This window comes from Colobus angolensis, unplaced genomic scaffold, assembly GCF_000951035.1.
Source record: "Colobus angolensis palliatus isolate OR3802 unplaced genomic scaffold, Cang.pa_1.0 Scaffold215, whole genome shotgun sequence".
NCBI lineage: Eukaryota > Metazoa > Chordata > Mammalia > Primates > Cercopithecidae > Colobus > Colobus angolensis.
Genome location: NW_012115322.1, coordinates 1,424,941 through 1,452,256, shown reverse-complemented (window position 1 = coordinate 1,452,256; position 27,316 = coordinate 1,424,941). Strand labels below are relative to the sequence as shown.

The following is a 27,316-nucleotide window of genomic DNA, read 5'->3' as shown; positions in this document are numbered from 1 at the left end:
CAGTCTCCAGCCGGTTGGCTTACCCTGCAGACTTTGGACTTGCCAGCCTTTATGATCTCAGGAGCCAATTCCTTAAAGTCTGTCTCTTTCTGTGTGTGTGTGTACACACACACACACCCTATTGGTTCTGTTTCTCTAGAGAATCTGGACTAATACAATGTTCTATTATTATGTAGCATGACACTACATGTCTTAGTATTTAATATGAGGTCAAAAAATATTTGTGTTCCTGAGTTGCCATGGAGTGACATTTTCATTGCAGTACTTCAAAGTGTGTATGTGTGGTAGAAGAAAGGCCTGTTGGTGTTGGTCAGAGTTCTATTTTCAGTATGTCTTCACTAGTGAAGACATTTTTAGAGTTGCTCCTCTCACCAAAATTCTTTGAAGAAGTCCAGTCTGTGGACTTGGTTTGGGTGGTATCATTGGAAAACAGAATCCAGAACCAGGAAAGCTTGATAGTAGGATGGTTCTTACCTCACTTATTTGCAGAGAATTGGCTTTTGCCAGGACAACTTCAGGAGTGTCAACAATGCTGGTGAATGACAAAGCTTCTGGTCGCGTCCTATAGAGTCTTTCATTCAGGAGGTCTTGAGCAACCTTCACTCTGTTCATTTCCACCGAGCCTTCTGGCATCCAGCCGATGCCACGCAACCACTCCAGGTCTGCCTTATACACACTCTATAAAGAAGATGTCAGACAAAAATACCATTTCTGACCAACATGGTGAAAACCCACCTATACAAAAAATAAAAAATTATCCAGGCATGGTGGCGCATGCCTGTAATCCCAGCTACTTGGGAGGCTGAGGCAGGAGAATCGCTTGAACCCAGGAGGCAGAGGTTGCAGTGAGCCGAGATCGTGCCATTGCACTCCAGCCTGGGCAACAAGAGCGAAACTCCATCTCAAAAAAAAATAAAAAAAATAAAAAAATTTAAGTGTTAGACATACCGATCCTTAGCTGAAAAATAAAGCACATGGGGCTGAAGGGATGATAAATGCAGGAGACTGTACTTCCAAAAAAGTAAGACCTGAGATCTCACATGATTCAGGGTTTTTAATATTGATGACAGAAGTAATTTGTAAAAACATAATTATTTATACTAGCCATGAATTACATATAGTAATAATGCTGAATTCCATATAATTATTTGATATTTCAAAAAATTTTATAATTGAAAATTTTTTAAGGAAAACTTTGCTGAATTGGATTCCATTTTAATCCTGTGATATTGACCCAAGGAAATACTGTTTAGTGTTTTGGAGCTAGCATAATAGCAGTAATTATTTTAAAAACATTCAGATGATTTATATTTGTCTGAAATATGTTTTCATTGCCAGAATTTACAAATGACATGGAAAAAAAAGTCTGGAAGCTAGGCTGGGGAAAAAAGGACATCACCTCACTAAGGCTCATCTGTTTTTGCTTCCCGCTACATAACTACTAAAGATGGATTTTATATTAAACAATATGAATGGTACCCCCCCAGCCCCACCCCCGGGTTTGTGCAGTGCACACCCCAGGGGGCTGTCCACAGAGGCACTGACTGGACAATGAACAAATCTATGTCTTCCCCTTCCCCCTTTCCCAAAATTCATGTTACGTACATCACTCTGCAGGTCATAGGCCTTCTTTGCTTGGATAATGTCGTTTTGATCGGGCATGCATGTCCAGTGATGCAGGTAATTGCGATAATCAATGTCACTGACCAAAGTCTGACATTTCTTAGCCAGCAAGATGCCTAACATGTCCACTGGGCTAGAGAACTTGGTCTTCCACTTCTGGAATTCCTTCTTGTACTCCCTTTCACTTTGAATTTTTCCTGCATGTATGGCACACATAATCTTGGGATCATCTTCAATGCTCTGGGCTCCAATGTGGTGGCCTTTCTGTTTCTCATAGGCTTCCTTGTATTTGTACTAAAATGCCAGAAATACAGATGGAGACATCCAGTTTTAAAACCATGCTTATGCTGACAATTACAGGCAACATGAAATGGACAAGAATTTTATTTTACAAATATTTTGGCATTTCTGAACTATTATATTTAAAAGCAATGTTTTATACTGTTATAAAAATAATTGTAATCATGTATTTTCACTGGTGAAAGCACTCCCTGTAGCAACTCTAACTATAATGCCAAAATGTATTTTTATTCTCTGTAACAACAAAGGGAACGGTCTTGGGAGGTAGGAAGTAGGACAGGAAGGTACATGTGGAAATAACTACAGAGTGTGGTCCACCAACCACCCTCTGGGTTGTTCAGCACGATGGAGACCACAGAGGGTTAGATGGAAGGTACTCACGTCACTGGCAATGTCCCTGGAGGCCTTGGCACTTTTGATGGAAATAGCATCTGCTCTCAGATCATAGTCCTTCATCTTTGATTCATCCCATCCCTTGGTGTAAAGTTTCTAGGAAAGGGATAATAGACGACAGAAAATAAGAGTGTTTGAGGAAGGTAATAGGCCAGTTCCAGAAAGGAAATTGTTATGGTGGAAAAAGCATTTTAATTACTCTTAGAAAGGTTTAAGCAACATCAGGAAATCTCTTACTTGGCTGATATTGGCAGAATTACTCTTGGCCAGCAGGATTTCCGGGGTGTCTGGCATCACGTGGATGGAGGTTTTGTCAGCATCCCAAGCTTCTGTGTATAAATGCTACAGGGCAGGGCGGGGTGGGGCATGGGGAGAGGGAGTATAAGACCTTTTGTTAAAGCCAATAACATCATTACAGTTGTTAGCGAATTTAACTCGCATTTAACTATATAATAGCTCCTTCTAATGCTTGTGGGAGGTGAGGGAAGTACAAAGGTCATGGGGAAAGTAAAACATAGCAATATTTAAATAGCTGTACAGTGGTTTCATAATTAATGTGATGCAACATAATGGTTACTATTAGTAATTCTTTTCATCCAGTGAATCACAAGCTTATTCAGACATCCAAAGATGGATCTCGGTCATAGAACTATGAGACAGTAGAAATCCCTAGACTTCAGTGTCAATCCCAAGTGCAAACCCAACTCTACTGTTTCCAAGCTGTGTGATCTGGAGAAAGGTACATAACTCCTCACATTCCTCATTTCTGAGAGGGGGAGAATCTTTCTTTTTTGAGTATTTTTTGAAGATGGTCCATAACATATATAAAATGCCCAAGTCACAGCAGATACTCAACGATTTTTTGGTGATTCCTATTGGTGTTATCATCATGGTTGCTGTTGATGGATATAAAAGAGTTTCTGGAGTTGTATACCCCAGACTCTGGAGTTTGCTGTCTGAAGCCACTTTCATATTTGTACTGAGCACTCAATTGTACTAGCCTAATGATTGGAAGGTTTCCAGGCAGGTGTTGGAGAATTCAAGTTCAAGTCAATCTAAAATACGCCTATTAAAGGGCTGACGCATTGGATAAAAATAGATTGATGAAACTTTGGATGAAACAAATGATCATCTATCTTGTTAATAAAACTGAAAGCAGAAATAGCAGCTAGCTTTCAAAAGTGGATTTCCATAACCTAATGTGGAGGAGCAACCCAAGCAACCAATTTGAATGTATACCAGCATTGCTATGAAACACTATATGTTTCCCAGCCTCAGAATGAAATGTAAATGGCTTACATTCCTTACCAGATGGCTAAAGACACATAAGTGGCCTGAGTCTGCTCTGCCTAGGAGAATGTGTAATGAAGGGTAATGCATTTGTGATGTTTCCAGGTCACTGCTCAGAAGGGTGACTGTATCACTCCAGGGAAATCATTCCAGGCTCTGTTCCCACATGCACACACAGAATTAGGGGGCAGGGTATTGAGAAGAGCACACAGGGTCATCTTTAATTCAAGCAGATGCTCTGTTAAAGGCCTGCATGAGAATTAAGCCTATGACACCTCCTTTCTCAGGGAACCCTTAGGGAATTTCCTACTTTATGAGCCAAATCTGTGGAAGGTATGATTCTGGCAACAGGAAACAGCTAGAGACTCACCTTGCTCATTGTCAGGGCATTATTTTTTGCGAGGACAATTTCCGGAGTGTCTGTGATGCATGTGAATTTGAGCTGGTCTCTAGGCTGGCGATACTTCCTGTCACTCAGGATTTCTCCAGCTCTCTTCACCTTCTCGACCTCTACAGAGCCAATGGGAACCCATCCTATTCCTCTCAGCCACTCAAGGTCAGATTTGTAAATAGCCTGAAAATGAAATAACGTCAAATATTTATAGATGTCACCTAGACGGCCTGGTACCTGATCTTAACATACATAGATAATGTATAAGTCTGAATCTTATTTACGTAAATTTCTGGGAAGACCCACAGGATTGCTTTACTTTGGTTTAGAATGGCTAGTTAAATGCCTGGCTCCTGAAGGCAGCCAATATTTACTGTTTTAAAGACTCACAGAAATCTCTTTAATGCTATTCATTTTCAGGGATACAAAACCACCTTAAGAAATTACTGCCTGCCTCTTGAAGCAAAGTGTTTCTCCTCTGATTTGATGGCCCCTACTTCCTCTTATGGAAACCATACTGGGTTGCAATACAGTTGGCTCCTATGTTGTTGGGCAGTGGCTTTCACAGCTCGTCTTGGTATATAGAGAAGAAATGAGCATTACTGGTTGACCACATGTTGCATTAATGTGTTTTTTGGGGGATAAAAAGACATCTTTTTTCGTATGTTTCTATGTACACGCTTCCAAGTCAAAGAGTTCATCTCTTTTTACTCATATTTATCTTATCCTCCATCCTCTTTCTTGTCTTAGAATTCAAGTAAACAAATACATTTTTTTCTTTCATTTTCTTCTTTGAATATAAACAATTGGTTGAAGGGAAATTTTTCTTGTAAGGAAAGGTAACAATTCTTTTTGTTTTTATGGCTTTTGGGGAATCTCTCTTTTTTTTTAACTGTCACTGCTTTTATCATTCTTCCAAAAGTGCTTGATTTAATCAGAGCTTGATTAAAACAAGGAGCTACCATATCAATGAGGTAATATTTGACTCTCCAAAGGACTCTATTGGCCAACGACGGAAGTGTCTAACATATTTCTAGGGAGCTATTGTTCTCAAGTTTCTTAGACAAATTGTCTTAATAGGTATAATTCATTTTTAAACTTCCTTTAAGAAGTTACAATAGATAATTCCTATAAGTTAAATAGACACAAAATTATAATGCAATTGATTCATTTGGAAAATTAGGTTGTTTAGAACAGGAATTCTTAACTTGGCATCAGTGAACTTGGATAGAAAAAATATGTAACATCCTCTCATTTTCATTAACCTCTAACTGAAATATAGCCTTTCATTCCATTATAAGTATTACATTATAGTAGTATTCACACTATACCTGACTTTGTCAGCTTTAGAAATCTCAAATCTTTTTATATCCTATTATAGTTTGATATAGTTTGGCTCTGCATCTTCATCCAGATCTCATGATGAATTGTAATCCTGGATGTTGGAGGAGGAGCCTGGAGGTAGGTGATTGGATCATGGAGGGGGACTTCCCCCTTGGATAGTGAATTCTCATGAGATCTGGGTGTTTAAAAGTGTGTAGCACTTCTCCCTTTGCTCTCTCTCCTGTTCCGCCATGTGAAGACGTGCCTGCTTCCCCTTCACCTTCCATCATGATTGTAAGTTTCCTGAGGCCTCTCCAGCCATGCTCCGGTACAGTCCATGGAACTGTGAGTCAATTAAATCTCTTTTCTTCATAAATTACCCAGTCTCAGGTAGTTCTTTCTAGCAATGTGAGAACAGACTAATACAAGTTGCTGCTGATGTCTTAAAGTATTTATGCTCATCACTTCTTTGAAATTAGTTATTACAGTCACTGCTATAACTTTTTACTTAATGTGTTAATGAAAAGCACATTACAGGTTTGGTTTCATACTTTGATAATGATATTTCAGTATGATTGGTTTATTTTGAAATTAAACACATATTTTATTTTGTGCATTTCAGAACATTATCCTAAAGAGGTGTCTGTAGGTTTCACCAGACTGGAAAGATTCCATGGGCAAAAGAGCTAGAATGCTTTTCTAAACCATTACTGAAGAATATTAGAGCCACTCACATCACTCTGCAGGTCATAGGCCTTCCGAGCCTGAATGACATCGTTCTGATCAGGCAGGCAGAGCCATTCATGCAGGGGATGCCTGTAGTCTACGTCGCTTACAAGGATCTGACACTTCTTGGCCGTCACCATCCCCAGCATGTCCACTGGGCTGCTGAACTTGGTCTTCCACTTCTCAAAGTCCTTCTTGTATTCCCTGTCACTCTGGATCTTGGCCGCGTGGATGGACCACATCATCTTCGGGTCATCCTCAATGTTCCGGGCCCCAATGTGGTGGCCAAGCTGTTTGCGGTAGCCTTCCTTGTACTTGTACTAAAGAAAAGAGATAAGAGTATAATGACAAGAACATCTTACATAATCATGTTTCATAGGTTCACACACATATCGTTTCTTTTTCTTTTCCCCATCACTATTGTGAAGGAGAAAGGTGAATATCATCAACCCTATTTTTAAAAGTCAAAACCTGAACCTAGCAGGGGTTTAGTGATTTGCACAGTCACACCACAAGCAGGTGGCAGCATGAGCCTAGAATGAAGAGCTTCTTGTTCCTAATATTTTTCCTCCTCATTATACCACACTGCTTAGTTTACCTTTGATTCCTTAACAAGTAGAGGTAAATATATTGTACAATCTAATAGAGCATCTACTTAAAGACATAGTTATTTTCCCAAAACTGTTGACATTAAGAAAATTTTAGAATAGTTCCCTTATTAGAACTTATAATAGACTTCTCAGTCAAGGGTATGTGTTACATTTAGATAGAGTTTATGTGTCACCAGGAAATGACTCTTATTAGCCTATCAACACCACTGAGCTTTCACTATGAGTCAGCTTTTCTACCTTTAAGATTCAAGAATAACACATTATGGTCCATTTCACCATGAGACGATTATGGTGTGGGCTTCTCCAGCTTAACAGCAAGAAAAGTTTTGATAATAGGGCGTGTGTCCTTAACCTTGGCAAAATAAACTTCTAAATTGATTGAGATCTGCTTCAGATACTTTTTAGTTTACAGAAGGAATGAAGCATATGTCTACGGCATGAGGCCCTTGCAGAAGAGGGAAAGTCTGGATTTGAGTCCTAAGAAGGCTTGTTACGGAATAAGGACACTGGGCACCCTTAGGAGGTGTTTTGCATGTGAAGAAAAGTAGAGAAGAGGCGAGAGCATGCTGAGAAAAAGCTTTGCTTACTTCGCCACCTTTTCTTGTGTCCAGTGAGGGACATCTCACCAATTAGGAGTTACAAAGGACAAAACAAATCTCTAAAACGTATCCATCTATAGTTTTCTTTTAATGCCAGAATAAATAGAAGTAGTAAGGAAGAGTTTACATGTATATTGGCTGTTTCCCACATGTTATTTAAAGGGAATAAATTAATCCCTTTAATTTCACAAACATCTAGGTCAACTGCTGTTCAATTTTCTATGTATTTTTTGGGTTTTTTTTTTTTTGGAAGATGCAGTGTTCAATTTCTGAGGCTCAAAAATATGAACCCATTTTTGGTGTCCATCAAACACTTTTTTTAAAATAGTGTGTCTCTATTTTTGATTGACTGACAGGTATAATGGGTCTAGAATTTTGTGCTTTTCTTTCTTTTTTTCCATTTACAATTTTGTATAGGGAAAAAATCGCCAAAGGGAATTGAGACCTGTAGGGGTAACTAAATTTCTGGCAAGAAAAATTCTGAAAGCTTCTATTTGTCAACATCTTTGAGTAAGAAATGGCTTTTCCAAAAACATCCACTTACATCGCTAGCAATCTCTCTTGAAGCCTTGGCTGCTTGGATTGGAATGGCATCCAGACGCAAGTCACAGCCTTCCTTCTTGGACTCTTCCAAAGCAAGTTTATAGAGTTTCTGTAGAAAAGAAAGTCATTATTCATTACTCCTTCCATTAAAAAGTAAAGCTGTTTATTATTACATTTTCTTTGTCCTCGTTTAAACTACAGAAATAATCCAGAAAGTCAATTATTAGGCTGCGTTTATAGATAGCTTTGCCTCATGGGTGCTTAGGATTTTTAAGACATATGTTCTAAACATTGGGATTTATTGACTTGTAAATTTCAACCAAAAAATGGGGGGAAAAATCAACATTTGGTTGGCAAAATTTTATTTGCCAAACAAGCAGATGTAAAAAAAGAAAGAAAGAAAGAAAAAATTATTTATTGGCCAGGTGTGGTAGCTCAAGCCTATAATCCCAGCACTTTGGGAAGCTGAGGTGGGTGGATCACTTGAGGTCATGAGTTTGAGAAGAGACCAGCCTGGCCAACATGGTGAAACCCCGTCTCCACTCAAAATACAAAAATCAGCTGGGCATGGTAGCGTGCACCTGTAGTCCCAGCTACTCAGGAGGCTGAGGCAGGAGAATCACTTGAACCCAGGAGGCGGAGGTTGCAGTGAGCCAAAATTGTGGCACTGCACTCCAGCCAGGGTGACAGGATGAAACTATATCTCAAACAAAACAAAACAAAACACACTATTTATTATTGTCATCATAATATAAAAGACAGGCCATCTTAATACAAAAGAAGGATAAAAAACAAGGACAATATTTTAAAATGTAATGTATTTAGTTTTATGAAAAACTCAACACATTGTACTTATTTTTTCTTATTTTGCTGTGGACTATTATCTCAGACAATGATGCATCTATGGACCCAGGATTTCAGGATCATTGCCCTTATGAAAATGTTGGTTCTGGCAGAAATGCCTGGTAAAATGTTAACATCAAATGATTATCAGAGCGTACTGGAGCAGCAAAAGAATATGCGGCTTACTAACTCACCAGATTCAAACCTAGTCCTTGCCTACTTGCTAGCTGCTGAATAAAATAATGACTTGATATCCACATTGACCTGTAGGGGAAGGTTTTAAAAGTATAATTCCCATGGGGATATTTATTCATAATCATTCAATTACTGATAACCCGTTAATAAAATGGTAGCCTACTTTGTGGACCACCACATAGCTCAAAACTGAATCAAGTGAGAACTATCTCTTCTACTGAAAATGGTAGTTCAGCGTATGTGTAATAAATTAGTCAAAACATTTTCCTAAGAAAACAGCTACAATGGTTCATGTTTTGCCTTTCTGTTCATTACAAGATCAACAGTTTACTTACATCACTGTAGTTTATTCGGTTGAGTTTGGCTAACATGATTTCTGGTGTATCGGGCATGACATGAATGGTTTTCTTGTCATTGTCCCAGGCTTCAGTATATAAGCGCTACAAAAAAAAGAGAGAGAGAGAAATTATTTTGGTGTTCACAGATATTATTCTTTTGATTATGTGCCATTCATCTCTCTTGTATACAAGGTAAAAATAAAATTATTAAAGCTGCATAAATTCCCTACCTTTGTTTCTTATTAAAATTATTTCAAGAATCTAACTGTTAAAGGACTTATCAGTTATGAAAAGTATAATTGGATTGAAGTATTTAAAATAGTGTCTAGGAAGGAGTTATTGCACACAGTATTTTTTTTAGCAACCTACTAATCCAATCAGAAGCACACAGTACTTTAGGCCAGGTGCTGTGGCTCACACCTGTAATCCCAGCACTTTGGGAGGCCGAAATGGGTGGATCACCTGAGGTCAGGAGTTTGAGACCAGCCTTCAACATGGTGAAACCCCGTCTCTACTGAAAATACAAAAATTAGCTGGGCGTGGTGGCAGGCTCCTGTAATCCCAGCACTTTGGGAGGCCGAAATGGGTGGATCACCTGAGGTCAGGAGTTTGAGACCAGCCTTCAACATGGTGAAACCCCGTCTCTACTGAAAATACAAAAATTAGCTGGGCGTGGTGGCAGGCTCCTGTAATCCCAGCTACTCAGGAGCCTGAGGCAAGAGAATTGCTTGAACCCAGGAGGTGGAGGTTGCAGTGAGCCAAGATCGCGCCATTGCACTCCAGCCTGGGTGACAAGAATGAAACTTTGTCACAAAGGAAAAAAAAAAAGAAAAAAGCACACAGTACTTTTAACAATGGTTTAATATTTTGAAGTATCACTAAGTAACTATGGTATTATAGTGGAAAAATCATTTAAGAAGGTATCCTGATTCTTATTATCTTTAAAATGCAATAATATGTCAGAATTTTAAAATTGTTCCATGGTAACTTTTGATATCTAACAGTGAGGATTAAAGACTCACCTTATTCATGTTCAAAGCATTGTTTTTTGCCAGCACCTGCTCCGGAGAGTCTGTTATACTGGTAAATTTCAGCGTTTCTGGACGCTGACGGTAGATAGTATCACTAAGTAATTCTCCAGCTCTCTTGGCCCTAACAACTTCCAAGGAATCAATAGGAACCCAGCCAATGCCTTTCATCCATTCAAGGTCTGACTTATACAAATTCTGCAGATCAACAGATAACGAATACATTTATTAGTATTTCAGATTCATAGTTACAAAATGGGTTATCCTAGAGAAACACAAAAATGCTGATGAATAGTTAAGGTTCCCAGCATAGTAATTCACTCACTCACACACATTATTGAATCATAAGCATATTTTTTTCTGAGCATTTTTTTGATACAGAGGAGTACACCAAGAATGATCAAAGATCTTCTTTTAAAGTAAAAGACATCGTCCTGCCTATGAGAGTATTACAAGATTTTACACAAAAGCATGCTTTTTTAGCCTTGGAAAATGTACTCTAATAGTTCCAAATAAAACCACATACTCAGACTGCAGTCAAAAAATTCTCACTGTTATTTCCATCTTCAAAAATCACAAAACTTCAAGTGTATAAAGGAAATGTAATGTTGTAGAGATATGTTTGGCATTTCCCTAATTATTCATTTTATTTTACTCTCAATAGGTATGCTGAATGTTGATAAGTATTAGAGGACTGGTTTTGATAAACACAAGAAATAGAATTTCCCCATCAGTAAGTGTAAAATGTAAATTAAAGTAATTTAGCATAATATGCTTTCCCTCTCACTATCTCCATACTACCGTCTGCCAACAAACACACAGATGTTTTTACTTCCTTAGCCAAAAGTTTGCAGTGATATATTTTTAAGGGTTAAGTTTCATCTGATTCAGACAAAGGAAGCCTGAATCCCTAGGAAGATTTATACCTGTTTAGAACTGATAATATTTACTTTATTTCCTCTCCTGCAGAGAACTTTTGGAGGAGAAAACAAATTGTAGTACCTCCATTGGGAAACTCCTTTCAGACATTTAATTGTAAATTGTTTGAAATATACAAACAAATTGCAGTTCATCGGCACTAGTCAGAACCCACAGACACGTTTGGATCCGCTTTTAACAAGCAGAGCTAACATCAAGGAAACTCACATCACTCTGGAGGTCATAGGCTTTCCGTGCATGAATGATGTCATTCTGGTCGGGCAAGCAGATCCATTCATGCAGAGGATGTTTATAGTCCACATCGCTGACCAAGGTCTGACACTTCTTGGCCAAAACGATACCAAGCATGTCCACTGGGCTGCTGAACCTTGTCTTGTATTTCTCAAAATCTTTCTTGTACTCACGGTCACTCTGCACTTTGGCAATGTGGAGGGACCACATTATCTTGGGGTCATCATGTACTGCTCGGGCGCCGATGTGGTGACCCAACTGTTTACGATATGCTTCTTTGTATTTGTACTGAAAGAGAGAATCCAATAAAGAAGAAGGAAGCACAAAGGGCTATTCCCTGTTGTTCTTTCTATGAAATCTTTAAGGCAACAGAGGAGTTTCACTGGTCATGCCGCTGTAATGCTGCATACTGGACTGTTGTGCTCATTGGCACATCTCCACAGAATAACCCCACAGTAGTTCCTTTATATATGCTAGAGAATCATATGTTGGCAAAAAATGATAAAAAGTGAATACTGGAGAGTCCAATTACAGTAATAAACCATGACAGTGTCTCAGAAATCCATCATGTCAGTGAGCCTATTTAAGAACACACCTGGGGCGTATGTTTACATGGATCATTAAAATTTTCTAGCATAGTCTGAGAAATAATTTCCTCTTCACAAATGATTTAGGAGGGATAGTTTTAAAATGGACAATTTCTGTTATTTAATAGGTAGAGAGTTTAAGTTTTACAAGATGAAAATTCTGGAAATCTGTTGTTCAACAATATGAATATACTAAACCCCACCAAACAGTATACTTGAAAATGGTTAAGATGGTAAATTATATATACATATATAAAATATATACAAATATATACATATATAAATACATATATTTAACCAGAATTAAAAAAATTTAAAACCTATAAAAATGAACAATTTTACTACTCTTGGATTGATTTTTAAAATGTCCAGGGATCTGATGTTTTCATTTTTAGGGTAAAGAAATATTGGTTCTGTGCACCAAAGAAGGACTTTGTCCTTCTATGTTCTTTTTCAAATGATGGGGCAAACTCAGTTAAGCCTGCCTCTTTTCTGGCATCTTTGCCTTGAGTGTGTTCCAAGGAAGCTCCTGAGGTTTTGTGAGTAGCTCAGCTTACATACGTCTAACTTTAATCGAGGCACTCACTCCTATTGAGCAAAGACTAAAAATAAGGAGTCAAATGAGCCACATTCCAGTCTAGGCTATGCCTCTGTGATGCTTGTGATCTTGGGCAAGTTATCTGTATCTCAAGCCTCAATATATTTGCCTATGCACTGAAGGGAGTTAAGGTGGACGATGACCAAAGAGACGTCCAGCTGTATTCCCTGTGTGGCTGACGTGATGGTAAGAAATGTTAGGACTTGATCAGCTCTTACATCACTGGCAATATCTCGAGAGGCCTTGGCAGCCACGATGGGAATGGCATCACTTCTCAAGTCATAGCCTTCTTTCTTGGCTTCTTCCATGGCCTGACGATAGAGGCTCTGAAGAAAGAAGGAGTAGCTTTTAAATACAGAATTCACATTCACTCGAAAAATATACTTTTTGTCAAAGGAAGACCACTTTTGGATTCATAACTACACGAGTATGTTCAGTCTTAAATCAGAAAAAGAACTCTTACTTTCTGTTTATCCTTGGATATTTATTTAAATGAAAGTTTCACATTCAGCAAGTTTTAACATCACAACCTCTCTTTGCACAAATCTTATAAATGTTATACATTAAATGAACAGCTCTTGTGCTTAGATTGTTCACCATTTGCCCTTTTCATGAAACAACCAAGAAATGTTGATTTATTTAATTCCAAATTTGAATTGGGAACATTTTTACTAGCAGAGAATAGTATCATATCATAACATATAATAATACTACCACTAGGAGGATGTGTCCATAATCAAATTTAGCACCGAACTAAGGATGTATCACTCTTTCTGAATCTCTCTGTTAATGTTGATTTGCTCCCTATTATTTCATCAACTGCTGGAAGTTGTTAGCAGACATGAGGGTGGCAGGTACCAAAGATTTAGGAGTCAAAACTGCAAAACTGATAAAATTTTATTTATTAACTTCTTCTGTGAATTGAGAAAGCACCACCACTGTTCAATTTCTCTGGCGGGACAGATGTGTACAGAAGACAAAACACAAATGTTCCATGGAAGTGTCATTTGAGAACCACACGTTGAACAAATCATCTATACCAATGACTTTTAGCCCTTTTAGTGAACCAGTGATAAAAATTTTGACTGATTCTGTATCCTCTTAACAAAAAATTTTAAATAATTGCCAACATCGGTATTCAATAAATCAAAACAAGATAAATATACAGTTTGATAACAATTTTTAAACCTAAAAAATAAAAATTTATTGGATCTCTTAATGAGACTTGTAGGAGCTCATGGTGGTTTGATTACAAAGTTTTGATGGGCAATAATGAATTAAGTTGTCTGGTAGAGTTTTGTGTGTGTGTGTGTGTGTTTTTAATTGTTGTTGTTGTTTTTTGTTTTTTGAGACAGTCTCACTCTGTCGCCCAGACTGGAGTGCAGTGGCACAATCTCAGCTCACTGTCTCCCAGGTTCAAACGATTCTCGTGCATCAGCCACCAGAGTAGCTGGGATTACAGGTGTGTGCCACCATGCCCAGCTAAGTTTTATATTTTTTAATAGAGATGGGTGTTGCTAATCTCAAACTCTTGAACTCAAGTGATCTCTCCTGCCTCAGCCTCCCAAATTGCTGGGATATCAGGCATGAGCCACTGCACCCAGCCATGTTTGGTAAAGTTTCATTTTAATACTTTCAGACATGCACCATAGTAACTACTAGGATGAGTATTACTATTTCTTTTTCTTTATTTAAAAAATGAAATCCTTATATTATCATACTTAGTCAAATATTTTAGTGTATGTTTTAATATTTTAAAATGTATACTTTCTACCTTTTGCAAAACTTCAAACCTACAGAAAAGTTGCAAGAATGCTACGATGAATACCAACTACCCAATTTATTAACATTTTTGCCATATTTGCTTTCTGTATCTCTTTCTCTTTATGTGTTTATGTATTTCTTCATTTTACTTATTATTATTTTCAATTGTTGAACTGATTAAAACTGTACACATCATGGCCTTCATCCTTGAATACTTTACCATGTATCTCCTAAGAATAAAGATATTTTTAATTAACCACAGTATATGTATCAGACTCAGGAAATTTAATATTGATACAGTATTACTGTCTAGTACTATTCTCTTTTTTATCAAATATACAATGAATATTCCAATTTCATCAAATGTCCCAATAACTTCCTTTATAGCAATGTTGCTTTTCTATCCAGAATTCAGTACAAAAGAATGAGTAGTATTTAGTTCTCTGGTTTCTTTCTTCACCTTTAAACCATGCCTTTTTTGTTTTAATGTGAGAGAAGAGTGACTATGAAAGAAGTGGGACACCACTCAAACTATAGGGGCATTCTTGGGCAGATAATTTAGAAGAGCGTATGTATGGAAGTTGAAGCTATGTTAACTGATTTACTTAAAACGATCTATACCACTTTACCCCTTGGAAAGCCTTTGAGTAACCTCAAGAATGGTTGCTGAGGCTTGAAAGCAGCTCATCTATATCCAAATACAGTCTTTAGATCAGTCTACGATTGAATAATTTAATCTTTAATTTCACTTTCCCCCTTTCCTCTTTTAAGAGGTTTACTGAGTTAGACAAAGCAGACATTGTACCAGTAGATAGTTCTGGAAAATAATTTAGAAATAATATGTGGCTTTAAGGGAAAAACTACAATGATTTACAGTTCTATAAGGCTTTATCATCCCTCTACTTTATGCTGTTCAGTGTACTTTTCATTGTTGACGCTGTGTAAAGACAAAATCTTAAATGTAAGGAAAATCCCAAAAAAGTGTGATACAAATAATGAAACTTCATTTGTATGCCTCATTCTCAAATTAGATTGAATTAAGGATACTGGACTAGAATCTAGAGTTTAAGTATGTCACAGAGGCACTTAATATTTCTTAATATTTTTAATGACTTAAGACTCTTAGAGGGTCACTATTGTGTTTATAAAGTGGATTATTAAGATGTGTCAGTTTACAGCCTTTTCAAGATGAGATTTTTATAAGAAAAAGCTAAAGTAAAGAATCAATTTAATATCTTTGAGATAAATTCCAGAGGGAATTCGTTTTTCTTCAAAATTTCTAGGAATGGTTCTTTTGAAACTGGAAGGTCAAATACTTCATTTATTATGTTTTTAAAGAATAAATGCTCACGTTTTAAAAATGGTGTAAGTGGGAAAAAAATGTGCTTCAATCATCTCATGGCTTCAGGCCAAAAAAATAGAGTTCTTTAATTCTTTCAACATTTAAAAAAGATGCAGTGCTTCAAAGGAGAGAACACTTTTATCTATCATCAAGGATGTATTTTAAAGCTTGTTACTTAAGAAAACTAGACTAGGTAAATGAGAATTTAAGAGGAAAAAATACATGCGTTTGTTTTGTTTTACATTTATGGAATGAAGGTATCATGGGCAATGGGTTGAGAAGAAATTCTAGTGGGTCACTCTGAAATGTGATCTTAGATCCCTCAGGGAATCAACATGATCATGCAATTTTATTTTTATTTATTTGTATGTATTCATGGGGAATGAGTGCAATTTTGCTACATTAATATATTGCACTGTGGTGAAGTCAGAGCCTTCAATGCATGATCATGCAATTTTAAGGAAAGTAAATCCAGCTGAAAATTTTAGAATTAAAAAATAGTCCAATATCTTTGCAGCAGTCTGAAAAAAAAAATCTACCTCAATTCCGCTAATGTAAACAAATGAGAGATGCTTAAGAGCTTCATTATAATCTGGAATAGAAACTAACTTCATCTGCCTTGGATAAAATAAACCTCCCAGGGGAAGATAATCCAACTGAGAAGCTCTGTGGTCAAGAGAAAATGTCCCATTCAAAAGTGACTGAAGCCAAGGCCAATCAAATATTTATAATCAGGCTTGTCCTTTGGTCTGTTTTATAATGCTAGAGAAAGTGAAATCATGCCCTCTTCATTTTACTGGTCATGATTATTTGATATAAGCATGCCTCCTCTTTAAGGCTACATTATTATAGGCAAAAGTAATTAATATGGGTAAAATAATAAATCTGGTCATCATTTAAGTACTAATTTAAATTAGTACTTAAATTTTTCAGTGCTCTCAAACTGAAGAAAACTCTGCCTTCCTTTTTTCTAAAAAAAAAAAAAAGACACATAAACATGTTTAAGAAATTAGTATTCTTCTTGAATCAACCATATACATTTTTGACTTTGGCAAGAACAATTGAGCAAGAAGCTATTTATGCAGCAGTATTTCTGGACTGCAAAGATATGCAATGAGAAGTTTAGCAAGGCTGAAGATAGTTCATAAAAGAATGTATTTTATTGTTCTCAGGCAATTTGAAATGGGTGAATTTAAGAATTCTCATTTCAGTTCTTGTAAATAAAGCTCAAGTTATTTTGAGCACATTAAATACATCTAATTTTCATGGTGACTTGAGTGTAAAGGAGAGACATTAAAGTTTATTAAACTAATACTTTGCACCAGGCTCCACACTGGGCATGTTAAATATTTTACCTCATTTAGTCATTGTTTAAATATTCTTTAAGATAAGCATTTTAATCCTATTTTACAGATGAGGTAATTGAAGAAAAGAAACTTGCCGCACAAATTTTGAAGCAAGTGCTAATTTGATTAATAGCAATTATTTTTAATGAAAATTATGTTTAGTCATTAATAGCTGACTTGAGATATTTTTTCCCTCCCGGAATGAAGATATTTTTGTGTCTGTCTATCTGTCTGTCTGTCTAATCTACCTACCTTTCTATCTACCTATTCTTAAATACAATGATATGTATATTCAAGGTAGGGTAAATGGCATAAAAAGCCAACTAAGCTAACTGGCTTATGTGAGGATTAATTTTATAATTCTGAAATTTCTACATCAGCAAAAATCAATGTGGCCAGACCAAAGAAATAAAACAAATGATCTTACCTCACTGTAATTTATTTTATTTTGTCTTGCCAACATGATTTCAGGTGTATCAGGCATAATATGCACTTGGGTCTTGTCTTTGTCCCAGGCTTCTGTGTATAAGCGCTGTGAAGGATAAAAAGATTAAGAAATTAGAAAAACAGTTTGCTGTAGACAGGAATTTTCAATGAAGAAACTATGACAAAGTTGAGAGCCAGCTTTCTTGCTCTCTGTTCCATATGCTGTAATGTTAACATTCTTTCAACCTCTTTGATTTTACAAGATATTTATTGTAACAAAATGTAAATGTATACTAAGATATGAAAGGAAAAAAAATATATATATATATATAATCAAACACACACACATATACACACCCGCGTGTGTGTGTTTGGTAACCAGGTCACTGCCACCCCAATTAAATAAAAAGCAAGTATTTCCCAAGCATATATTCACATCCATATCTGTACTATGGTTATATTAACAAATCTTTCCCATGATTTTATTTGATGCTGTTTGTTGTTAGTTTATTAGCTGCAAATGTACCTGTATGTGCTAGCTCTAGATTTCTTTTTGATAAATGTTAAGAAGATTTGCATCTTTCTCTTTTTTTTATGAGATAGAGTTTCACTCTGTTGCCCAGGCTGAAAGGCAGTGGCACAGTCACGGCTCACTGCAGCCTCAACCTCTCCAGGCTCAGGTGATCCTCTCCAGGCTCAGGTGATCCTCCCATCTCAGCCTCCCAAGTACCTAAGACTACAGGTGTGCATCACCACACCTAGGTAATTTTTGTATTTTTTGTAGAGACAGGGTTTCGACATGCTGCCCAGGCTAATCTCAAACTGCTGAGCTCAAGTGATCTGCCCACCTCAGCCTCCCAAAAGTGTTGAGATTACAGGTGTGAGCCACAATGCCCGGCTTGCATCTTTCTTGTTTATTCTGCGCTTACCTAAATATGTACTCAGCAAGAAAGAAACCTTCATACCAAACCATTTATAACTAACTCTTATAGACTTCAAACCATTTGAACCCAAAATAGCCATCCCATTCTTAACGCTGGCTATTTCACAAGAGATGTCAAAGCAGAAATGCTCCCATATATTGTTACCTAACAGAATAGAGAATTCAACTGAATCACTATACACTGGAGAGCAATTTAATTGGACTAAAAAAAGAGACTAACTTAATTAACAATAGGTATCTTAAATGACATACAGCCCTGTCTTATTTTCCTACAAATTGGGGGCTCACCTTGTTCATGTTGAGGGCGTTGTTCTTGGCCAGCACCTGCTCCAGAGAATCAGTCACACTGGTAAATTTCAGCTTGTCCGGAGGCTGGCGGTAGATGTTATCACTCAGTATTTCGGCAGCTCTCTTGCACTTGACCACATCCACAGACCCAATGGGGACCCAGCCAATGCCTCTCAGCCACTGGAGATCAGATTTGTAAATGTTCTGGAGAGATTAAACACAAAAGCGAGTATTATTGAAGTTGTTCTAACATGATTTCAAAAATAAAAAAATAACACTAGAAAGCTTGGATAGTCAAACTTCATGTATATGTCCTTCAATATATGAAGGCCAAATTGAATATAGTTTCAGGTATTACTTTCTTTCTCTCCAAAAAAAGTAAGGAGAAGAGGTGCCTAAAAAATGAGCAGAGAGAAGAGATGCCATCCCTTCTGAGGGTTCTACCTAATTCTAGACCACTGTCTCAGTATTTCTGTGAATTACTATTATGAGCACAGTTACCATAGATCTTAATTACTCACATCGCTCTGGAGGTCATAGGCCTGCCGAGCATGCATGACATCATTCTGGTCAGGCAGGCACGTCCACTGGTGCAGGTAGTTCTTGTAGTCCACGTCACTGACTAAGGTCTGGCACTTCTTGGCCAACACCACCCCCAGCATGTCCACTGGGCTGCTGAACTTGGTCTTCCACTTCTCAAAGTCCTTCTTGTACTCCCTGTCACTCTGGATCTTGGCCACGTGCATGGACCACATCATCTTGGGGTCATCTTCAATGTTCCGGGCTCCAATGTGGTGGCCGAGCTGCTTGCGGTAACCATCTTTGTATTTGTACTGAAATAAAGGTGATCATTTCAAAAATAAAAATGAATAGAAAGGCTTAGAAGCCTCATTAATTTAAAACTTTATTATTTTAAAATTGCTAATTCCTTCAGAGAAATGAAAGAATCTGAATATCAGTTTATCTCCTCATCCTAAATTCTTATTAGACTCTACAGCACTAATCTAATGGGCAGTAGTCTAATGGGAAGCCTCATAAATAATCTAACAGTCTAATGGGAATAGTCCAGTGGGAAGACAGGCCAAACTACATGGTCCTATGGCTTATAGATGTTAAGTTTCTGAAAATAAAGGAAGCAACACTTCCAGAAGATCATTCGGTACTGTGTACTGCCGTTTCCACTTGGGCCCATGAAATCACGAACCGAGAAATTTTACATATGATTTTGGGACTGCTATTCCTGAGTCCACAGATACCATTTTATCCCTCCATTCAACACATCCACACTCCTTTCCAAATCCCGCTCTGCTGGGGCACTTGACTCCCTGAAGTAGTCTGGATTATGTTTCCATCCTACAAGCCCTGCTCTGTTGGAGATCAAATTTGACTGAGGTTTGTTTGGGATTCCTCAAGTGAGAAAACGGAATATATACCTACAAAAAAGCATTTTGTTATTGGTGGTGGTAAGGGCTAACTAGATATTTTCTCTCTATTTCAGACAATGCACCACACCAATCCTAACAAGTATTTACAGAAGTCTGAATTTTCAGCTGGGTACAGTGGCTCATGCCTGTAATCCCCAGCACTTTGGGAGGCTGAGGCAGGTGGATCACCTGAGGTCAGGAGTTTGAGACCAGCCAAGCCAACATGGTGAAACCCTGTCTCTACTAAAAATACAAAAAATAGTAAATATTAAAAAAAAAAATTAGCCAAGTGTGGTGGCAGGTGCCTGTAATCCCAGCTACTCGGGAGTCTGAGGCAGGAGAATCGCTTGAACCCGGGAGGTAGAGGTTGCAGTGAGCCAAGATCACACCATTGCACTCCAGCCTGGGCAACAAGAGTGAGACTGAGACTCTGTCTCAAACAAACAAAAAAAACAAACAAAAAAACAAAAAAAGAAGAAGAAGAAGTAGTAGTCTGAATTTTCCACCAAAGAACCCACCTCTTTCAGAGATAGCGGGAGGGGAAATTAGGTTCACCATTTTCTTGTTTTCCTCGTCTTTGTCTTTCTGTTTTCATTTTAAAAGAACTCAGAAGGAAGCATTTAAGATAATTTTCCAAAAAAAAAAAAATGAGTTGGCAAAAACACAGAGCAGATTTGGGGAAAGGTGGATTTTCCTAGACTTGGTTCTATCAGCTCTTTTTCTGATGTTGAACAAATACATGTAACTAAGTTATTTTTTTTTTTTTTATTTTTTTTGAGACGGAGTCTTGCTCTGTCGCCCGGGCTGGAGTGCAGTGGCCGGATCTCAGCTCACTGCAAGCTCCACCTCCCGGGTTTACGCCATTCTCCTGCCTCAGCCTCTGGAGTAGCTGGGACTACAGGCGCCCGCCACCTCGCCCAGCTAGTTTTTTGTATTTTTAGTAGAGATGGGGTTTCACCGTGTTAGCCAGGATGGTCTCGATCTCCTGACCTCGTGATCTGCCCGTCTTGGCCTCCCAAAGTGCTGGGATTACAGGATTGAGCTACCGCGCCCGGCCAACTAAGTTATTTTTTAATACCTCTTCTGCCATTTTCTATTTTCTGTGAGGCTCCCTGCTCAAAATATGGAGATGAATTTCTCATAATTGTAGATATGAAAAATTGTAGAATCACATCCAATTTTATACTGGATTGAAGTATACTGGTTTAGGTTACCCCTTCCTACCTGGGACGTAGATACTGAAGTCTCCCGAAGCTTAAAATATGAGTTTTTTCAAATGAAAAACATTTATTTGATTTAGAAAAATAAGGCAATAAATGTACTTAACCTGGCTGCCAAATGCTATAATAGTAATAATCCTGCCTCCCCACTTAATGCATCCATGTAAATATCCAGGGTGTTGCTACTCACATCACTGATAATGTCCCTGGAGGCCTTGGCAGCCACAATGGGGATGGCATCACTTCGCAAGTCGCAGCCTTTCTTTTTTGCTTCTTCATTGGCAAGTTTGTATAGAGTCTATACAAAGAAAGCCAGAGTTAAAGCAAAAGGTTTGACATCAACAATTCAGAGATTATTAAGTGAGTTATATCTTAAAATTTAAAAAAGGATAGGAACTGGAGACAATTCAAGTTTCTGGCAACAGTGGAAAGCAAATAAATTATACTCTACCAAAAATACTATATAGCATTAGAAATAAATGGGGTATATCAATGAACATTAGTATATATTGATATATTAACCTATTATATATCATTATAGATTAATATGCTATACATAGATCAACATGCTATACATGTCAGCATAGATTAATACAATCTAGTAATACAGATTGATGAGCAAAGCAGCAATCCATACATACCACTAAGTGAAAAAAAAATGGCAGAACAATGTTTAATATCTATTTATATGTATGTAAATATATTTTTATTCATTTTTATTACCTACAATTTGTATGACAATCATGTAATATTTTATAATGTTTAAAAGACAAATAAGAAAAATTAAAATATAACAAACTGTAGTTAACAACTATAATCACAACTTTCTAAATTTTGGTTGTATCATATTAGTAAACCATGTGTCTATAAAATTGCATTTTACTTTTAAAAAAGTCAGTAATCAATGTTGTTAATGGAGAACACTTCTTCCTCATGCCTAAGGTTTTCTTTCTATAGACAAAGCTCAGTTATTTTAACTGCGGCCTTTTCTGTCCCTTTACTCTCTCTGCCCTGGAGAGGTGCAGTGATTTACTGATGTATCTAATTGGTAGGGATGGAATTAGTGGGCATGCATATTTGGGCAGAAATAATGGGCCAGTATTTTACCTGACAATCCTCTGAAATGTCTAAAATACTACTCAGTCCCACTGACTCACTTTGGAAATCGCCATGAACAGAAAAGACAATATGACTTCAGTTTGCCAGTGGAATCCCATCAAATGTAATATTTAACACAGAGATGAAAGGTTGGATGGGCGGAGTGTGAAATCAAAGAGCCACATGCACCATGACAGCTGAGGCTCAAGAATCTCCACAAAACTAAGTACAGACAACACCACCACAATATAGCACCACAGATTCTTGCCCCTACCTCACTGTAGTTGATTTTGTTCTGCCTTGCCAACATAATCTCTGGTGTGTCAGGCATTATGTGGATCTGCGTCTTGTCTTTGTCCCAGGCCTCTGTGTATAAACGCTATCGAAGAAGATAAGATGTTGATTAAAAATCATTTGAAATAGAAATGACAAAAAGTTCATTTAAAACTATTATTACTGACCTAATTAGGAAAAATAAGCCAGACTTGAATATGAAGTATTCTACTGGAAGTGTGAGTCTTATTACTAGTTATCAAGATTGAAACTGGGAATAATCAAAATTATTTAGAGGATTTCAAGCATGTAATTTAGAAGGTAAATGTGACCCCACGCCTTCATAGATAATTTTGGCTCCATTGGTCATTAAAATATAATGACATCTTCTGGCATCTTGGGGAAGCTTGAGGCAACCGGGGCTCACCTTGTTCATGTTGAGGGCGTTGTTCTTGGCCAGCACCTGCTCCAGAGAATCAGTCACACTGGTAAATTTCAGCTTGTCCGGAGGCTGGCGGTAGATGTTATCACTCAGTATTTCGGCAGCTCTCTTGCACTTGACCACATCCACAGACCCAATGGGGACCCAGCCAATGCCTCTCAGCCACTGGAGATCTGACTTGTAAATATTCTGAGAAGAAGAAAAAAGGCAAAAACTCTTCATCAAGACCACAATATTTAGGGTAAATATGCAAATAAAATCAGTAATAAAGCGCAATTCTGTTTTCTATTCATCGAAACCAAGCTCATTGTATAAGGCAAACTAAGGAATTATGCTCAAAAATGACCCAGAAATCTCTCCTATTTTATATAAATATATTTAATTTATATAAATATTTAATAAAAAGTTATCAAATATTTCAGCTTATTAGGAGAGGAGTGATCCCAAGTAATATCTTCTGTCAGTTGGGTCAGTGAACATTATCATAATTATAATATCCCTATGCAGGGAAGAATACCAACCCGGGGTGACAGAAACCACACACATGCCCCACAACAGGCCCTTAGTGAACTGATTTTAGGCCTAGGCAAATGGAACACTCTGAAGCCATTAAAACCTTCACTGTTTAAGAATATTGATGACATGTAGAAATGTCATTAAAACAATATGAAATTTTAAAGTAGCACATAAAACAATGTGGGTAGATAAATTACATGAATAAGAGTGGGTTTTTCTAGTGGTTGGATTGTGTTGGATTCTTATTCCTTTCAATGTATTCTTCCATATATTTCAAAATATCTGTAATGCCTTTAAAAACACAGTTAAAATATAATAGTGATGTAGAACCCCTGAAGCCCTGAGATCTTCAACAGCTGTAACTCTGTCCAAGATTCAGGGCAATAAAATTTAATTGCTTATTTATTAAATGAACAATTTCATTGTGCAGGGCCCCAGTCTCTTCCTCACCAAGTCCTCAGGATGGAAGCACAGACACCTATATAAAATCATATTGCCATATTTTTCTCACTTCATTTTAAAACTTTTTTTGCTAAAGATTTTTATGTATCTATTAAGTATTCACAACTACTTCACAATCATAGTATTGGATCTTTGCTTGGCTCATTAGAAAGATTCCACCTGTCACAGCAACTAAGTAGAAAATAAAAAACCCGTATTTTGTAGTCTAGACAAAAAAACTATTAGAATTGGCCTGTGCTAACTAGTTATTGCCCCACAAATAACAATAGCAAGAATGAAAACAGGATGGGCGTGGTGGCCCACGCCTGTAATTCCAGCACTCTGGAATGCTGAGCAGGGTGGATCACCTGAGGTCAGGAGTTCGAGACCAGCCTGGCCAACATGGCGAAACCCCATCTCCACTAAAAATACAAAAAATTAGTGGGGCATGGCAGTGGCAGCCTGTAATTCCAGCTACAGGGAGGCTGAAGTATGAGAATCACTTAAACCCAGGAGGCAGAGGTTGCAATTATCCGAGATCGCGCCACTGCATTCCAGCCTGGGCGACTGAGGGAGACTCTGTCTCAAAAAAAGAAAAAAAAAAAAAAATGAAAACAATAACAGTTTATACCTCTGGAGTGCTTTTTAACTTTCAAATACTTCCCACATTATGAAGGTCATATCACAGGGTGAGGAAGGCAATCCAGAGAAAGTGCCCAACAAATAAGACAGATGGTAAGCAATCTGTCAATGTTGTCGTTGTATGGGTGACATCAACCCTTTTAAACTATCTTTTCTGTGCAGGCAAAGCCTTTCTTTTTGGAAAGAATTGCAAAAGCTACAGAACAGACGTGGGAGTTTTCTCAGGTAGGCTGTAAGTTTTTAGGAACAACCAATTAATGTATAATTATTACGAATTAGTTTTAGTCTCCAAAACTTGCTAGTGCTTCAATTCCTTCAAAGTTTATAAAATACATAGTGCAGGAAATGTGCCTCTCATATCCAGATTTGAGACAGTGCATCTGCTTCCAATAGGTAGTAGGTTCTGTCATTACCACGTGGCTCCTCTATAGAGAGCCAGGCTAAGAGGAAGTGTCTGTGAAGCAGTCCGGTCGTGTACAGACACAGAGACTTCTGTTATTTCATAAGCATAATATTTAGTGTTGCAGTAGGCATTAGAATTCAATAATTCTTTGTTTTGCAAAGAAGCCAAAAACAAATTCCCCAGTAATTTCTTTTTAAAGTAAAAATGTTTCTTCCTTCCTTAAAAGAATAAAATGTCTCCCTCTAGTGGACCCTGAATTCTAATGTTACTTAATTTCCATTTTGTTTTCATAAGACCAAGTCTACTTTGTAAATTTTACTTTCTTATGAAGTCTATTAATGTATTCATATTAAAGCAATAAAATTGTATTCTGATTTAAATCTTATTCATGGACCAATCAATCTTAACTTGAGTAAGTCAATGGATTATACATAAAGGATAATTTTCACATTGTTTAAATTATTTCTATACAGAGCTCCATTTATAGATGCTGTACTCACGTCACTCTGGAGGTCATAGGCCTGCCGAGCATGGATGACATCGCTCTGGTCGGGCAGGCAAGTCCACTGGTGCAGGTAGTTCTTGTAGTCCACGTCGCTGACTAAGGTCTGGCACTTCTTGGCCAACACCACCCCCAGCATGTCCACTGGGCTGCTGAACTTCGTCTTCCACTTCTCAAAGTCCTTTTTATATTCCCTGTCACTCTGGATCTTGGCCACATGCATGGACCACATCATCTTGGGGTCATCTTCAATGTTCCGGGCTCCAATGTGGTGGCCAAGTTGCTTCCGGTAACCATCTTTATATTTGTACTAAAATGAAAATGCACAAATCAGGTTTTTTTGGTAACCCTTTAGAGGCTACAAGTCTATGCAAAATCAGCTTGCTTACATCATAGTTCAACTGAGTTTCATTAATAAGCACTAACTCAAGCCAGTATCCTGGTCTTCATTCTGGAAGCCTTTATGGAGGTAGAAAAATAGATGGAATTCACGTAATTGTAGTGTATACCCCAAGTAGTCACCTACAGCCTGGTACGAAGGGATACCTCTGAAAACAGGAAGTGAATATGTGGGGAAAAGGTCACCTGTGGAAGTCAGGGAGAGAAGATTTGAAGCAGGGAACCTGTAGAATTGGATTCTATGCACTAACAGCATGTCAGGAAGAGGGTGCACTTGGTGGAATAGTGTCTTTAATAAACAGTAAAATGAGGGACTGATTCCTGCAAGGACTATCTGTAGTAGCAACAGAGGAGAATGTTTTATTATTATTATTTTTTTACTGGATTCATGCATTCAATGGCAATGGCAAGCTTTTGGCATCATTTTGAAAACTGATTGTACTTGTAAAACTGACACAGCAACCCAACTGGTTAGATCATGCTCTTAGTAAGGTCATGGGTTCTAGCCTCACATGTGCCAACAATGTTTTTATTATACATGTCCAGTGACTTCATTCTGGAATCTAAGCCAGTTATCCAACATACATGCTTCTAGTCTCAAAGACAGCTGACTGAGAAAGTGTAGGTGAGTCAGCAAAAGGCAATATGGTATATGGTACAGTGGAAAGGAATGAGATTGTTCAGAGTCTCAACTCCCCCACTCACTAGGAGTTTGATTTTAGGCAAGTTGCTTAAACAATCCACAAAATGGGGATAATGATGATATCTACATCCTAGGGCAATTATGAAGAGTAAGTGAGACAATGCATGTAAAGCTCTTAGCAAAGAATTCTCAATACTTCTTGGTTATTATTATCTCATTATTTATTATTGTTAGCATAAGTCCATTTGCTAGGAGGGTCCAACATACATAAAGTTGAGTCACTAACATAAGATTCCAATATAAAGGAGAGCAAGTGGGCCTTGATTTTTAGAGCAGTCATTTGTTCCTCAAGAATCCCTGAGGCACCAGAAAAGGATGACAGTGGCTAGGAGCTATTGTTAAGAGTGTGACCTTGGCTGGGTGTGATGGCTCACGCTTGTAAAACCAGCACTTTGGGAGGCTGAGGCAAGTGGATCACCTGAGGTCAGGAATTTGAGACCAGCCTGGCCAATATGGTGAAACCCCATCTCTACTAAAAATACAAAAAATTAGCTGGGCATGGTGGTGAGGGCTTGTAATCCCAGCTACTTGGGAGGCTGAGATGGGAGAATCGCTTGAATCTGGGAAGGCGGAGGTTCCAGTGAGC

At 37.6% G+C, this 27,316-nt stretch overlaps 1 protein-coding gene across 1 annotated transcript in view; it reads right to left on the bottom strand.

Moving 5' to 3' along the window:
• Positions 1-27,316, bottom strand: part of NEB (nebulin) — a 226,170-nt gene that overhangs the window by 104,316 nt on the left and 94,538 nt on the right. The window contains exons 63-77 of the mRNA XM_011943053.1: positions 22,684-22,788; positions 21,502-21,609; positions 19,189-19,500; positions 18,668-18,871; positions 17,438-17,542; positions 12,777-12,884; positions 11,350-11,661; positions 10,198-10,401; positions 9,173-9,277; positions 7,801-7,908; positions 6,055-6,366; positions 3,977-4,180; positions 2,554-2,658; positions 2,305-2,412; positions 1,606-1,917 (exon numbers count right to left, since the gene is read on the bottom strand). Coding sequence (XP_011798443.1) covers positions 1,606-1,917; positions 2,305-2,412; positions 2,554-2,658; positions 3,977-4,180; positions 6,055-6,366; positions 7,801-7,908; positions 9,173-9,277; positions 10,198-10,401; positions 11,350-11,661; positions 12,777-12,884; positions 17,438-17,542; positions 18,668-18,871; positions 19,189-19,500; positions 21,502-21,609; positions 22,684-22,788 — 2,712 coding nt within the window. The remainder of the gene's footprint in view (positions 1-1,605; positions 1,918-2,304; positions 2,413-2,553; positions 2,659-3,976; positions 4,181-6,054; positions 6,367-7,800; positions 7,909-9,172; positions 9,278-10,197; positions 10,402-11,349; positions 11,662-12,776; positions 12,885-17,437; positions 17,543-18,667; positions 18,872-19,188; positions 19,501-21,501; positions 21,610-22,683; positions 22,789-27,316) is intronic.